At 36.8% G+C, this 11,895-nt stretch overlaps 1 protein-coding gene across 1 annotated transcript; it reads right to left on the minus strand.

The window, feature by feature from the left end:
• Positions 1-2,338: 2,338 nt before the first annotated feature.
• Positions 2,339-10,731, minus strand: LOC101897276 (angiotensin-converting enzyme). The gene is made up of 7 exons (XM_005179957.4): positions 10,581-10,731; positions 9,587-10,512; positions 7,856-8,201; positions 7,565-7,785; positions 2,994-3,134; positions 2,703-2,881; positions 2,339-2,614 (listed from the first exon to the last, which is right to left on the minus strand). Exons 1-7 carry the CDS (start codon positions 10,599-10,601, stop codon positions 2,595-2,597), a joined length of 1,854 nt encoding a protein of 617 aa, XP_005180014.1. The 5' UTR covers positions 10,602-10,731; the 3' UTR covers positions 2,339-2,594.
• Positions 10,732-11,895: the final 1,164 nt, after the last annotated feature.

Here is an 11,895-nt window from a genome sequence, read left to right on the forward strand (position 1 = left end):
TATCCATTACGAACTTGACATGCGAAATTTGAAACAATTCCGGTAAATAATGTCGCAAAAATCATCAAAATACCGAATATCGGGGGGTACGGTATATGGGGGCTATACGAAGACGTGGACCTACATGGCTCATTTTCTGTTTTATACTGCAGCATCTATTACGAACTTCAAATGCCAACTTTAAAACGATTCCGGTAAATAATGTCGCTAAAATCATCAAAATACAGAATATCGGGGGTATGGTATATGGGGACTATATGATAACTTGGACCTACATGGCCCATTTACGAACTTAACCTGTCTACTGGCAAAATATACATATGTGCAAAATTTTAGCCTTCTATCTCAATTTGTTCGAAAGATAGCGTGATTACAACAGACAGACGGACAGACAGACAGACAGAGGGACATGGCTTTTCGTCTTATTTTACGCTGATCAAGAATATATATACTTCGTTGGGTCTGACATGGATATTTCGAGGAGTTACAAACGGAATGACAAAATTAATATACCCTCCATAGTATGGTGGAGGGTATAAAAACCAAAATTATCGGTTCGCAAAAAAAAAAAAATGGTACCAAATTTAGTACCATGTAGTACACATAAGTACGAATTTTCAAAACTTCACCAACCCCACACTCCTATGGTAAATTTTATTTCCAAATTTCAGGATACTAGCTCTTTTGGTTCATCCAAATCCAACTTGTACCAAATCTAGTACCATTTATTCAATATAAGAACAAGTTTCCACAACTACATTTATCATAGCAATCCAATAGAAATATTATTTTATAATTTTAGAATTCCAACCCTATCGGTTCTCCCAAAATTTAAATTGTACCAAATTTAGTACCATTAAGTACGAATTTCCAAAACTACGCACATATTCCAATTCTACTATACAAGAGTTATCTTTTTTCCAAATTTGATGATTCCAAGTCTACCGGCTCTCCCAAAATTTAAATTGTAACAAACATTAGTAACATAGTACACAAAAGTACCAATTTCCAAAATTCCCTACGTACCCCAATCCTACACTCCAATAGTGATCTTATTTCCAAATTTCTGGATACTAGCTCTGTTGATTTACCCAAATGCAAATTGTACCAAATCTAGCACCATTTAGCACCATATATGAACAAATTTCCACAACTACCTACATCTTACAATTCAATAAATATTTTATTTCCAAATGTTAGGATTCCAATTCTATCGATTCTCCCAAAATGTAAATTATCATTGCTAGTGCCATTAAGTACATATAAGTACGAATTTCCAAAACGTCATACATACCCCAAATTCTACAATGAATGGTAATCTTATTATCAAATGTCAGTATTCCAGCTCTATTGGTTCACCCGAAATGAAATTGTACCAAATTAAGTACCATGTAGCACTCTTAGTGCACATAAGTAAAAATTTCGGAAACTACCTCCATGTCCCAATCCGACTCACCGCCAATGAGGTTAATTTCAAATTTCAGAATTCCAACTCTATTCGTTCCTTCAAATTCGAATTGTACTAAATTTAGTACCGTTTAGTACTTTTTGTATACATGACAACATACTTTCATAGCTAACTCCTTACATCGACCCTATTTCTAAAACTTGATTCCCATTCTAAATTTCAAGTTTTGTACTCTAACCATTCACATGATACGGAATGGTACCAAATTTTGTAATTTTAGTCCTTCACGTTCACTTCTAGTGCGGATTTCCAAAAACCTTTTGGTACATTCGTTATATACTACATCAGTGACCCTTATTCCAAATTTAAGAGTTCTAGCTCTACTGCTTCCTCAAATACAAAGGGTCCCATATTTAGTACCTTTTAATGCCTTTCGTACCGTTCTAGTACGAATTTCCAATAACCCAGCCTTGTCTGACACCTTTGGATCAAGACCAAAAATTTTCGAAATTTCAATATTCAAACTTCAGCCGTTTCGTCTGGGCGTTGATTATCTTTAAGTCAGTCCGTCAGTCAGTCACTTACCCCTTTTAATTATATAGATAGATGTCTGAAAGGACCTCTATTCTTTAGAAGATCCCTTAAAGATATTTTAAATTAATTTAATTAAATTTAAATTAATTTTAATTTAATTAATCTTTTATTTTGCAGAAGCTTTATTAAAAGTTTTATATTCTCTAGTAGAACTGCAAAAGGACTTCTAAAATTATTCTTACCTACAGGATACCTCTCGTACTTTTTTCTCTAAAAGTCTTTTATTTCTGGTAAAACAATTAGTTTCCATGCCCTATTAAATCCTACAAATATTTTCCTACAATCTCACATTAAATGACACACATCCTATTTTTATTCCAAATCAAACAATTGCCCTTTGATATTTGAAGCGAATCATTGTCTTATTTCCACCATCCATCATCAATACAAAAAATAAACAAAGGATAGAACAACAACAGCAACACACATGATAGACCAAATAAGAAAATCAAAATCTAAAATAAGAAAAATATCCTTAAATTATTTCTTCATTTTGTCAATGACAAATACAGGATACCCAAATGGATCTTTGGATATCCTTCAAGGCACAATGGCATCATCGTCATCATCTTGGGGCTTGTTTTGCTTTCCTTTACGTTGAACGTTGACATTCTAAAATAAAATGTGGAAAAAGAAAACAAAAATAAAAAAAAAACAAATTAAATATTTGCTTTGTCACTCGAGTCGGGAGGACACATACTATCACCATAAGTCCAGCCGACACTGAGATTTTTCTCAATATTATCCTCGGTGATCCATGTGTTCAGCGGCTCGAAATATTCCAAGAAGGCCGTAGCCGATATCTTTTCAATGTTTCGTATGGTCAGAGGGCGGATGATTTTACGCCAGGATTTGGTTGAACCGGCCGACATCATTTGTCTGCAATTTTTAGAAGGGGGAGGGGGGAACAAAAAAAGAAAAAGAAATTTGTTTAAAAATGGACAGGTGAATGAATTATTTTTCTATACCTTAAAGGGATATTCATACTTACTTTAATAGCTCACCAGCTTCTTTGTGATTGGCAAAATCACAGTTGTTCAAGACTTTATAGGCATTACCGCGTTGGAACTCTCCAATTTCCAAACAGATGGCCCGATAAATTTGATAACCCAAAAATTCACCAAAGAGTTTTCTGCAAAAGGTGGAAAAATTTAGAAGATGTGGAAAGAGAAATCGTCTTAAGTGATTTGTACTTAGAGAAGATGACTTAAGTGACCTCTTATCTAATGAACGGGAACTGTATGTTCTATATATAGGGGCTCACTTAAGTAGTGGTATTCTAGAAATAGTCTTGATTGAAAAGAGGAAACCTGATGGGTCTTCTATATTGGCCCTCTATCAACAAAATGACACTTAAGTAGTTCTTTTTGGGCGTTGTTTCACAGAAGGTCAGTTTTGTAAGGATTTTAGGAGAACCAAGAGGACTTGTAAACGTATATATCCACATAAGAACTTCTGAGCAGGGTTGAAGTGTGCACTTATGTATACGGAAAGTTCTAAATTTGGTACAATTTAAATTTGAATAAACGGTTGGAGCTGGAATCCTGAAATCTGAAATTAACATTACTGGCGGAGTATAGGATTGGAATATAAAGGTAGTTTTCGAAATGTGTACTTATGTGCACTAAAAGTCCTAAATGGTACTAAATTTGGTACAATTTCGATTTGGGTGAACCAATAAAGCTGGAATGCTGACATTTGGAAGAAAGATTACTATTGCTTTGTAGAATTGGGGTATATATGACGGTTTAAAAATTCGTACTTAAGTGGTACTAAAATTGGTACAATTTAAATTTGGTGAGAACAGATAGAATTGGAATCCTAAAATTCGGAAATAAGATATCTATTGGATTGTATGATATATATAGTTGTGGAAACTTGTTCTAATATGTACTAAATGGTACTCTATATATTTGGTACAATTTTAATTTGGGTGACCCAATAGCGCTGGAATGCTATAAATTGGAAATAAGATCACTATTGCATTGTAGGATTGGGATATTGCAGGTAGTCTTAGAAATTCGTACTTAAGTGTACTAAATGGTGCTTAATTTGGTCCAATTTGGATTTGGGTGAACCGATAGAGCTGGTACACTCAAATCTGGAAATAAGTTTACTGACAGAGTGTAGAATTGGGATACGGAGGTAGTTTTGGAAATTTTTACTAATATGTACTAGTACGTCCTTAATTTGGTACAATTTGGATGAAACGAGTTGGAATGAAATAGAGTTGGAATCCTAAAGTTTGGAATTGGGATTACTGTGGAAGTGTAGGATTGGAAAATGTATTAAAATTTGGAAATTCGTACTAAATTTAGTAAAATTTAGATTTGGGTGAACCAATAGGGCTTGAATCGTGAAATTGGGAAAATAAGATTTATATTGGATTGCATGATGCAGATTGTTACAGAAATTTGTACTTATGTGTTCTAAATGGTACTAAATTTGGTTCAAATTGGAATTGGGCGAAACAATAGATGTAGAGTCATGAAATTTGGAAATAAAATTACTGTAAGAGTATGGAGTTGTGGAAGTTTTGGAAATTCGTACTTATGTGTACTACATGCTGCCAAATTTGGTACAATTGGGAAACGAAAATTTAAAATGGATGGTATGAAGCAGTTAAATGGTACCAAAATTTAGAACACTTTAATTTAGAGTGAACGGGTGAAGCTGTGATGTTGAAATTTTGTATTAGTACACCTGTTGGTTGCTGGGGTGGTTTTGGAAGGGTGTCCTACAAATGTACGAAAAGTACTGAATAGTACTATTTTTGGTACAATTTGGTATTAGGTGAAAAGATAGTGCTTGAAATCTGAAATTTGGTTTTAGAGTCTGGAGTCTGGTTTCGGAAATGTGTACTATAATTGTAAGAAAAGTACTAAATGGTACTATATTTGGTATTGGGTGAAGGGGTAGAAATAAAATTCTAGAATTCGATATTTACATTACTGATGGTGTCTGTATTTGATTTTTGTGGATGTTTTGGAAATGCGTGCTACATTTGTACGAAAAGTACTAAATTTGGTATCGGGTGAAGGGGTAGAGCTACAATTCTCAAATTTAATATTAATGTCTCTGTTGGCATCTGCGTTCAACAAATGTCTGTGGTTTTGAAAATGTGTACTATAATTGTACGAAAAGAACTAAATAGTACTATATTTGAAATTGGTGGAAGGGGTAGGGATAAACTTCTGATATTTGATATTTAGGTCTCTGTTAGTATCTGGAATTACGATATGGAGGTGGTTTGGGAAATGTGTGCTATATTTGTACGAAAAGTACTAAATGCTACTAAATTTGATATAGGGGATAGAAATGGAATCGTTAAATTTGATGTTGAGGTCTCTGTTGGTATCTGTAATTGAGATATGGAGGTTATTTCGTAAATTGTACGAAAAGTACTAAATTTGGTATTTGGTAAAGGGATGGGACTGAAATCTTCAAATTTGATATTGAGAACACTGTTCGTATTTGAAATTAAGATATGGAGAATTCGGAAATGTGCACTATAATTATACGAAAAGTACTAAGTAGTACAATATTTGGTATTGAGTAAAGGAATAGTGCTGAAATCCTGAAATTTGATATTTATTTATCTGTTGGTATCTGAGGTTGAGATATGGAGATTATTTCGAAAATGCATACTAAAATTTTCCGAAAAGTTCTAAATGTTACTTAATTTGATATTGAGTAAATATATAGAGCTGAAATCTTGAAAATTTAATATGGATGCCACTGTTGGTATCTGGTGTTTAGATCTGCTGGTGATTATGCAAATGCCTGCTATAATTGTTCGAAAAGTTCTGCATGGTGCAATTTTGGGATCACTGTCGGTGATGGAGTGATATGGATTGTTGTGGATATGCGTACTAAGTGTTACTAAATTTTCCTATTATTCTTTACGAAAAAGGAAAAATCTGAACCTTGACAGTCTGAAAATTGAGCACGTTGTAAGAAGCTTTGATTCAAAAATTTGTCAAACTGAACAAAGTGCATTTTGAGGCCTAACACGAACTGTTGGAAGGAATCTAAAATTTTAATTTGGACTTTTCGCTGACGAAGTAGTGTGCACTTCCTAGTCTCATTTTATGTTTAACAGGTCATTCAAATGGTTTTATGTATAGATATGGTCAGTCAACTGAGCTTGTGACTGAAAAAGGTTTCCCAAGAGGTCTCTTACCCGCAGAATATCACTCAAATTATTCAATTCAAATTTTTACCCACAGCTAGCCATTTAACCTCGTAGAAGGTCATTTCAATGGTATTTTAAAAGTTGAAATCCACTCAAGTAGTCTTTCAACGGAGGGTTGTATAGAAGAAGGAAGACCCACGAAGCCTCCAACTATAATTGAGCGGAATGCTTTTTATAGAATGCCACCTGAGTACTTTCTATAAATTGAAGATTTTTTATCCACAGCACATGGCTCCGAAATGCTCCCTCGAATTTGAGTGAGTTTCACCCTGTAGTCGAATTCGAGGGAAAGCACTCGAACGAGTAGAAGATAGATACCGAGTATACTCCATGTATGAGTGAGAGTTAAATCTGTTCTACAATTATTTATACGTATGTGTGTTCTTTAAACCCAAAGCGAACAAAAAAGTTTTGCACTCAATTGAACTCGCAGAGTAAACTCTTACTCTATTTCTCTTTACCACTCTCATTTTTTAAATAAGAGTAACTCACGAGCTCTCTCTTATAAAACAAAAGAGTGGAGATTAAACGTCCTGTATTACTCCTACTCTTCGATCACGACTAATACGAGCAAATCGCGAGTTAATACGAGCAAATCAAGGCTCTCTGATTCGCCGAGAGCTACTTAAGTGTTTTTTATGCCCTCCACAATACATAGTAGGTATACCGTTGATAAGCGTAAAATTAGAAGGCGATTTAACCCTGTGCGTCTGCCCGTATGTTGTAATCACGATGAAGCTAAAATTTTGCACAGATCAGCCTTTGTCTGTTCGAAGATCGGTGCACGTCTTCGTATAGCCTCCATACAACGATACTTTCCCATATTTGGTATTTTAATGATTTTAGCGACAGTATTCACCGGAATTGTTTCAGATTTCGTATTTAAAGTTCGTAATGTTCGTAAAAACTCATAAGGTTTCTTTATTCAGATCCACGTCTTTCATTTGAGCGGGTTTTTTTAGACGGATTTATTTTTTTAAATTTTGTAGATTCTCCCAAATAGTGGAGGGCATAAAAAGATCAGCCCTGCCGAAAATAGCTGCCTTTTTACTTCCTTATTCAAAAGATGTCTCTTAATTGGTCTTTTAGCCATACAAGGGGTCTGATGGGGTTTTCTATGCATATATGGTGGGTTGTTTCTAAATAATGCCACCGAATTACATATTACGAATTATATAATAACAGTTGCATTACTTGGGTACAAAACAACCCTTCATGTATTGAAGACAACTTCAGATGCCCTTTATGGCCAGTAGATTAATTCCTTGTGCTCCCAAATTTAAAAAATTTAATAAAATTTTGAGATTTATGACTTAGCCCCATTATTAGCCCCTCTTAGGCCCTTTATTTTGCCATCCCTTACTTACCTGGTACTTCTTGATTGTTCCACAATACCTTCATAGAATTTATAGGGCATATCATAGGCACCATCCTTGGTCTGTGTTGTGGGTCCCACACCCATATACTTGGCCATCAAATTCCAATAGTGACAATTATATCGATCTGGTGAGATTCTATTATCGATCATATCGATCCACAGTTTTTCATGGACAAAATACATGGGAATGGTCAAGACAGTGTGAACGGCCTAAGAAAAAGTAAAACTCAATTTTAATTTAAGGTCTTCACGTAAACCCCTCCCCAATCAAAATTCTTACCATTCGATACAAACGATTCAAATTCAAAATATCATCATAGTCAATATTAGTCAGCAGACCCAAATTCTGTTGCAAATGTTTGGGCGTCGAAACGGACAGGATGGCCGCCTCTCCCATGGCATTACCGAATCCTGGAGCAGCTTCTTGATTCAAACCCACCGAATAGCTGTTTTTCAAAATGGCATATTGTATTTGACTGATATCGCCATGGGTTTGGAGTAATTTTTTGTAATACACTTTCGGGCAGTAGTTCAGCTCAATTTCGCCATAGGTGAAGATGCGCGATTTGCAATCGGGACCACCTTCAGAGGGTTCCATTTCAATGAAATTGTCACGCATAAAATCTCTATGGGGAATGGGAAAGCAATTTCATTAGCTTGTTATGATGAAATTCTATGTAGCGAAGAATTCTTGAAGCTCTTCTGTGTAGAAAATCCCTCCGAAAAGTCTTCCATGTCTTGTGTGTAGATCTTAGCTCTAAAGAAAACCTTAAGAAGATCTCCGGTGAAAAGAAGACCTCCAAAAGTCTTTCTGTGTAAAGAGGACTTCCAGAAGGTCTTCTATGTACAGAAAACCTCCCTAATGACTTCTATGTAGCGAATACCTACCGAATGTCGAGATAACGTAAATAATGTCTTCTATGTAGAGTAGAACTCTGGACGGTCTTGCGTGTTGAGAGGACTTCCAGAAGGCGTTTATACAGAGAAGATCTCTAGAAAGCATTCTATGTAGGGAAGACCTCTAAAAGGTATTCTATACAGATGAGACATCCAAAAGGTCATCTGAGTAGAGAAGACCTTCGGAGGGTTGTCTGTGTAGAAAAGGCTTTCTGAAGACTTTTTGTGTAAAGACGGCTTTCAGAAGGTCTTCTAAATAGAGAACTCCAGAAGAACTTCTATGTAGTGAAAACCTCCAGAAAAACTTCTATGTAGAAAAAAACCTCCAGAGGATCTTTAACGTAGAAAATACCTCCAGAAGGTCTTCTATGTAGAAAAGAACTCCGGAAGGTCTCCTGTGTAGAGAATATCTCCTGAAGGTCTTCTATGTAGAGAGCACATTCAAAAGGTCTTCTGGGTAGAGAAGACCACCCGAAGGTCTCCTATGTAGAGAACCCCACCAGAAGGTCTTCGGTGGGGTCTTCTCTGTAGAGAAGATCTCCAGAAGGTTTCCTGTGTAGAGAAGACCACAAGAAGGTCTTCTGTGTCGAGAGGACCTTCCGAAGATGTTCTGTAAAAAAGCCTTTAAAAGGTGTTCTATGTCTAGAAGACCTCCAGAGGGTCTTCCGTGTGGAGAAGATCTCCACAGGGCTTTCTATGATGCGAAGACCAGAAGGCCTTCTATGTAGAGAAAACCTGCAGGAGTTCTTTTGTGCAGAGAAGACCTCCAGAAAGTTCTATTTGTAGAGAAAACCTCCAGAAGGTGTTGTTTGTAGAGAAAACCTCCAGAAGATATTTTTTATAGAAAGACCTCCAGAAGGATTCCTATATAGGAAAGACCTCCAGAAGGTATTCTGTGTAGACGTCCAGAAGAGCTTCTGTGTGGAGAAGAACTCCAGAAAGTCGTATATGTAGGGAAGACCTATAGAGGGTCTTATATGTAGAGAAAACGTTCCGAAGAATAAAGAAAAGACCTTCAGAGGGTCTTCCACGAGGAGAAAACCTTCACAACGTCTCCTATATAAAAAATACCTCAAAATCCTGCCTCTACACCACCAGATTATTCTATACTCACTCCGTCAAATTGGTGAATCCCATGGAACTGAAGAAACGACAACTGATGTTGACCAAATCGAATGGGAACCATTCCAGATCATCCAATTCTTGTTGGACATTCGGTAACTTTCGCTGCGGGAAAGGATTGCGCAAGACGCTCTGTTTCTTCCACGACTGATACATGGCCTGTTCCATCAAATGATGTGGTATAAGACCCGACTCGGGTATTATATCATCACCATATCTGACACGCAGGGCATGTTTCAAGTGGGCGTGCATTTCACGATAGAATGGCTGGATGGACTCCATCAACTCTTCCAATTCATCGATAAAGTTGCTATCCTCATACTGGTCATACCACACGGCCGAGGCAGGCATTTCCGGTGTCGACATATTCTGATAATAGTGGATGTAGTAGTGGAGAGCTTCTTTAACATCTGCAGGCATGCGGTTACGCCATTCGGCCCAATACCATTGGATCTCCTCCAGGTCATCGCTGTTCGTGATCACCGATTTGATGTGATGTATGTAGGCCATGTCGGAGCATCTGCGACCCGGAAATGCATTGAGTTTTTGGCGATTGCAGACAAACTTCTGTTTAGCCATGGTCTTAAGGGTGTGGGTGGCCCGCTTGAAGTCATAGGTCATGGGGGGATATTTCTCACCGCGAAGCAAAACTTCGAATTGACGGCGCAGCAGGGGATCTTGGAAATGTTGCCAATTGAATTTTTGCATTTTGTCATAGAATGGACGCAGCTTTTCACGCATCAGGATTTCCGGACTTAGAACATCGTCTGCGAATTGGCGATAAGCGGTGGCACTTTCCAAATACACTTGATTCACGTCCTTCATTAGCCAACGGGCACATGTTTCATTAAAACAATTGGGTCTATATTCCGCTTGCACCGAGCATGCCAGAAAACAGATGGCAAGAAATGCCAAGGGCTGGGAAAAGAGAAATTTTGGAAAACCTTACTACATCATTTCTAGAATGTCTGATGTTTTCCTCTTACCTTGAGACAAATTGTATTCATTGTCAGCCAGTCTCGGTATTTTTTTATTTTCAAATGTTTGCAATCCAGCCACCAGATTAGAACTAAATTGAAAATTTCGATTTCATTTGAAAACTAAACAGCATTTCAAATTGGAATGTTTTTTTTTAATTGTTTATTGATAACCTTTGCTTTGCTTTGTCAGAGTTTCCCAAACGTTGGAGAGAAATGTGCGTTGTGTGTGTGTGGAAATGGACAATCATGTTCGATATGAACAAGGTCGGCATTCTGAGAATATGAAATGATAATTTTGCAGTCAACAATAATACCGATAATGCAACTTAGAGTTTACACTGTGCTACAATTATTTTGAGTTCTTGGGGCGGATTATAGATTATCTTAATTTTTAATTAGGCTTTTGGGGATGGGAAATAGGTTCAGATTTTTTGTAAATGTTCAATATATCTATGTTTATATATTTACACTGTGCTACAAAAATAAACATACTTACATATTTCCAAAATATGTCAATGACCGACTATCAACAGCCAGACGAAATGGCTGAAGTAAGAATACTGAAATTTTGGGTGATGGTCTATCTCAGGGCGAGATATAGGAAAAGGCAGGGTTTTTGAAAATTCACACTGGAAGGGTACGAAATGTACTATATATCCTATCATTTGTATTGGGCATATTCTGAAGTTAGGAATGAGGAGTCATTGGTGAATTGTAGAAGTGTAGAAGATGTATCAAAGAGCCTTTGGGAAATTCGAGCATTACAGGCTGAGATGAAAAACTGCAACCAACTTCAGACTACTGTCATTTCCAAGTCACTAGTCCGACAGCTGTTAAAATTATTTTGGTGAGAATTTTCCAGAAAAATGTAATTCGTGATGGAATTCAAGCGTGATAGTGTCATTTCTTTATATTTGGCTGGCAAACCACAGGTGGCTACCGTTAGAGTTCTCCAGCATTTAAAGGTGAATAAATCGTTTGTGTCTCGTATCATCGCTCGTTACCGTGATACTGGTAGCGTAGCCCGACGTCAAGGAAGTGTACGGTAAAAACGGCAACATCAGCAGAAATTGTTCGAAAAGTTAAGAAGCAACTTGATCGAAACCCGCGTCGCAGTGGCCGAAAAATGGCTCTCGAGCTGAACTTATCGAAATATTCCATTCGGCAAATATTAAAAAATGAGCTCGGGGTAAAGCCATTGAAATTCACAAAAGGGGAAGAATTTATACCGCAACAAACAGAAAATAGACTCAAAAGAGCTAAAGAGTTGCTTCGCTTGGCCGAAAGTGGTAAACTGCCGAATTAGGTTTTCTCCGATGAG

This window comes from Musca domestica, unplaced genomic scaffold (genome assembly GCF_030504385.1).
Source record: "Musca domestica strain aabys unplaced genomic scaffold, Musca_domestica.polishedcontigs.V.1.1 48, whole genome shotgun sequence".
NCBI classification, from domain to species: domain Eukaryota; kingdom Metazoa; phylum Arthropoda; class Insecta; order Diptera; family Muscidae; genus Musca; species Musca domestica.

What these genes read in the sequence shown, in the direction of transcription:
- LOC101897276 (XM_005179957.4), bottom strand. Translation starts at nt 10,601, where the DNA reads ATGAATACAATTTGTCTCAAG. An exon ending in GGATTCACCAATTTGACGGA is followed by an intron (nt 8,202 to 9,586) that starts GTGAGTATAGAA and finishes CATTCCCCATAG; the next exon opens with AGATTTTATGCGTGACAATT. An exon ending in TGAATCGTTTGTATCGAATG is followed by an intron (nt 7,786 to 7,855) that starts GTAAGAATTTTG and finishes ACTTTTTCTTAG; the next exon opens with GCCGTTCACACTGTCTTGAC.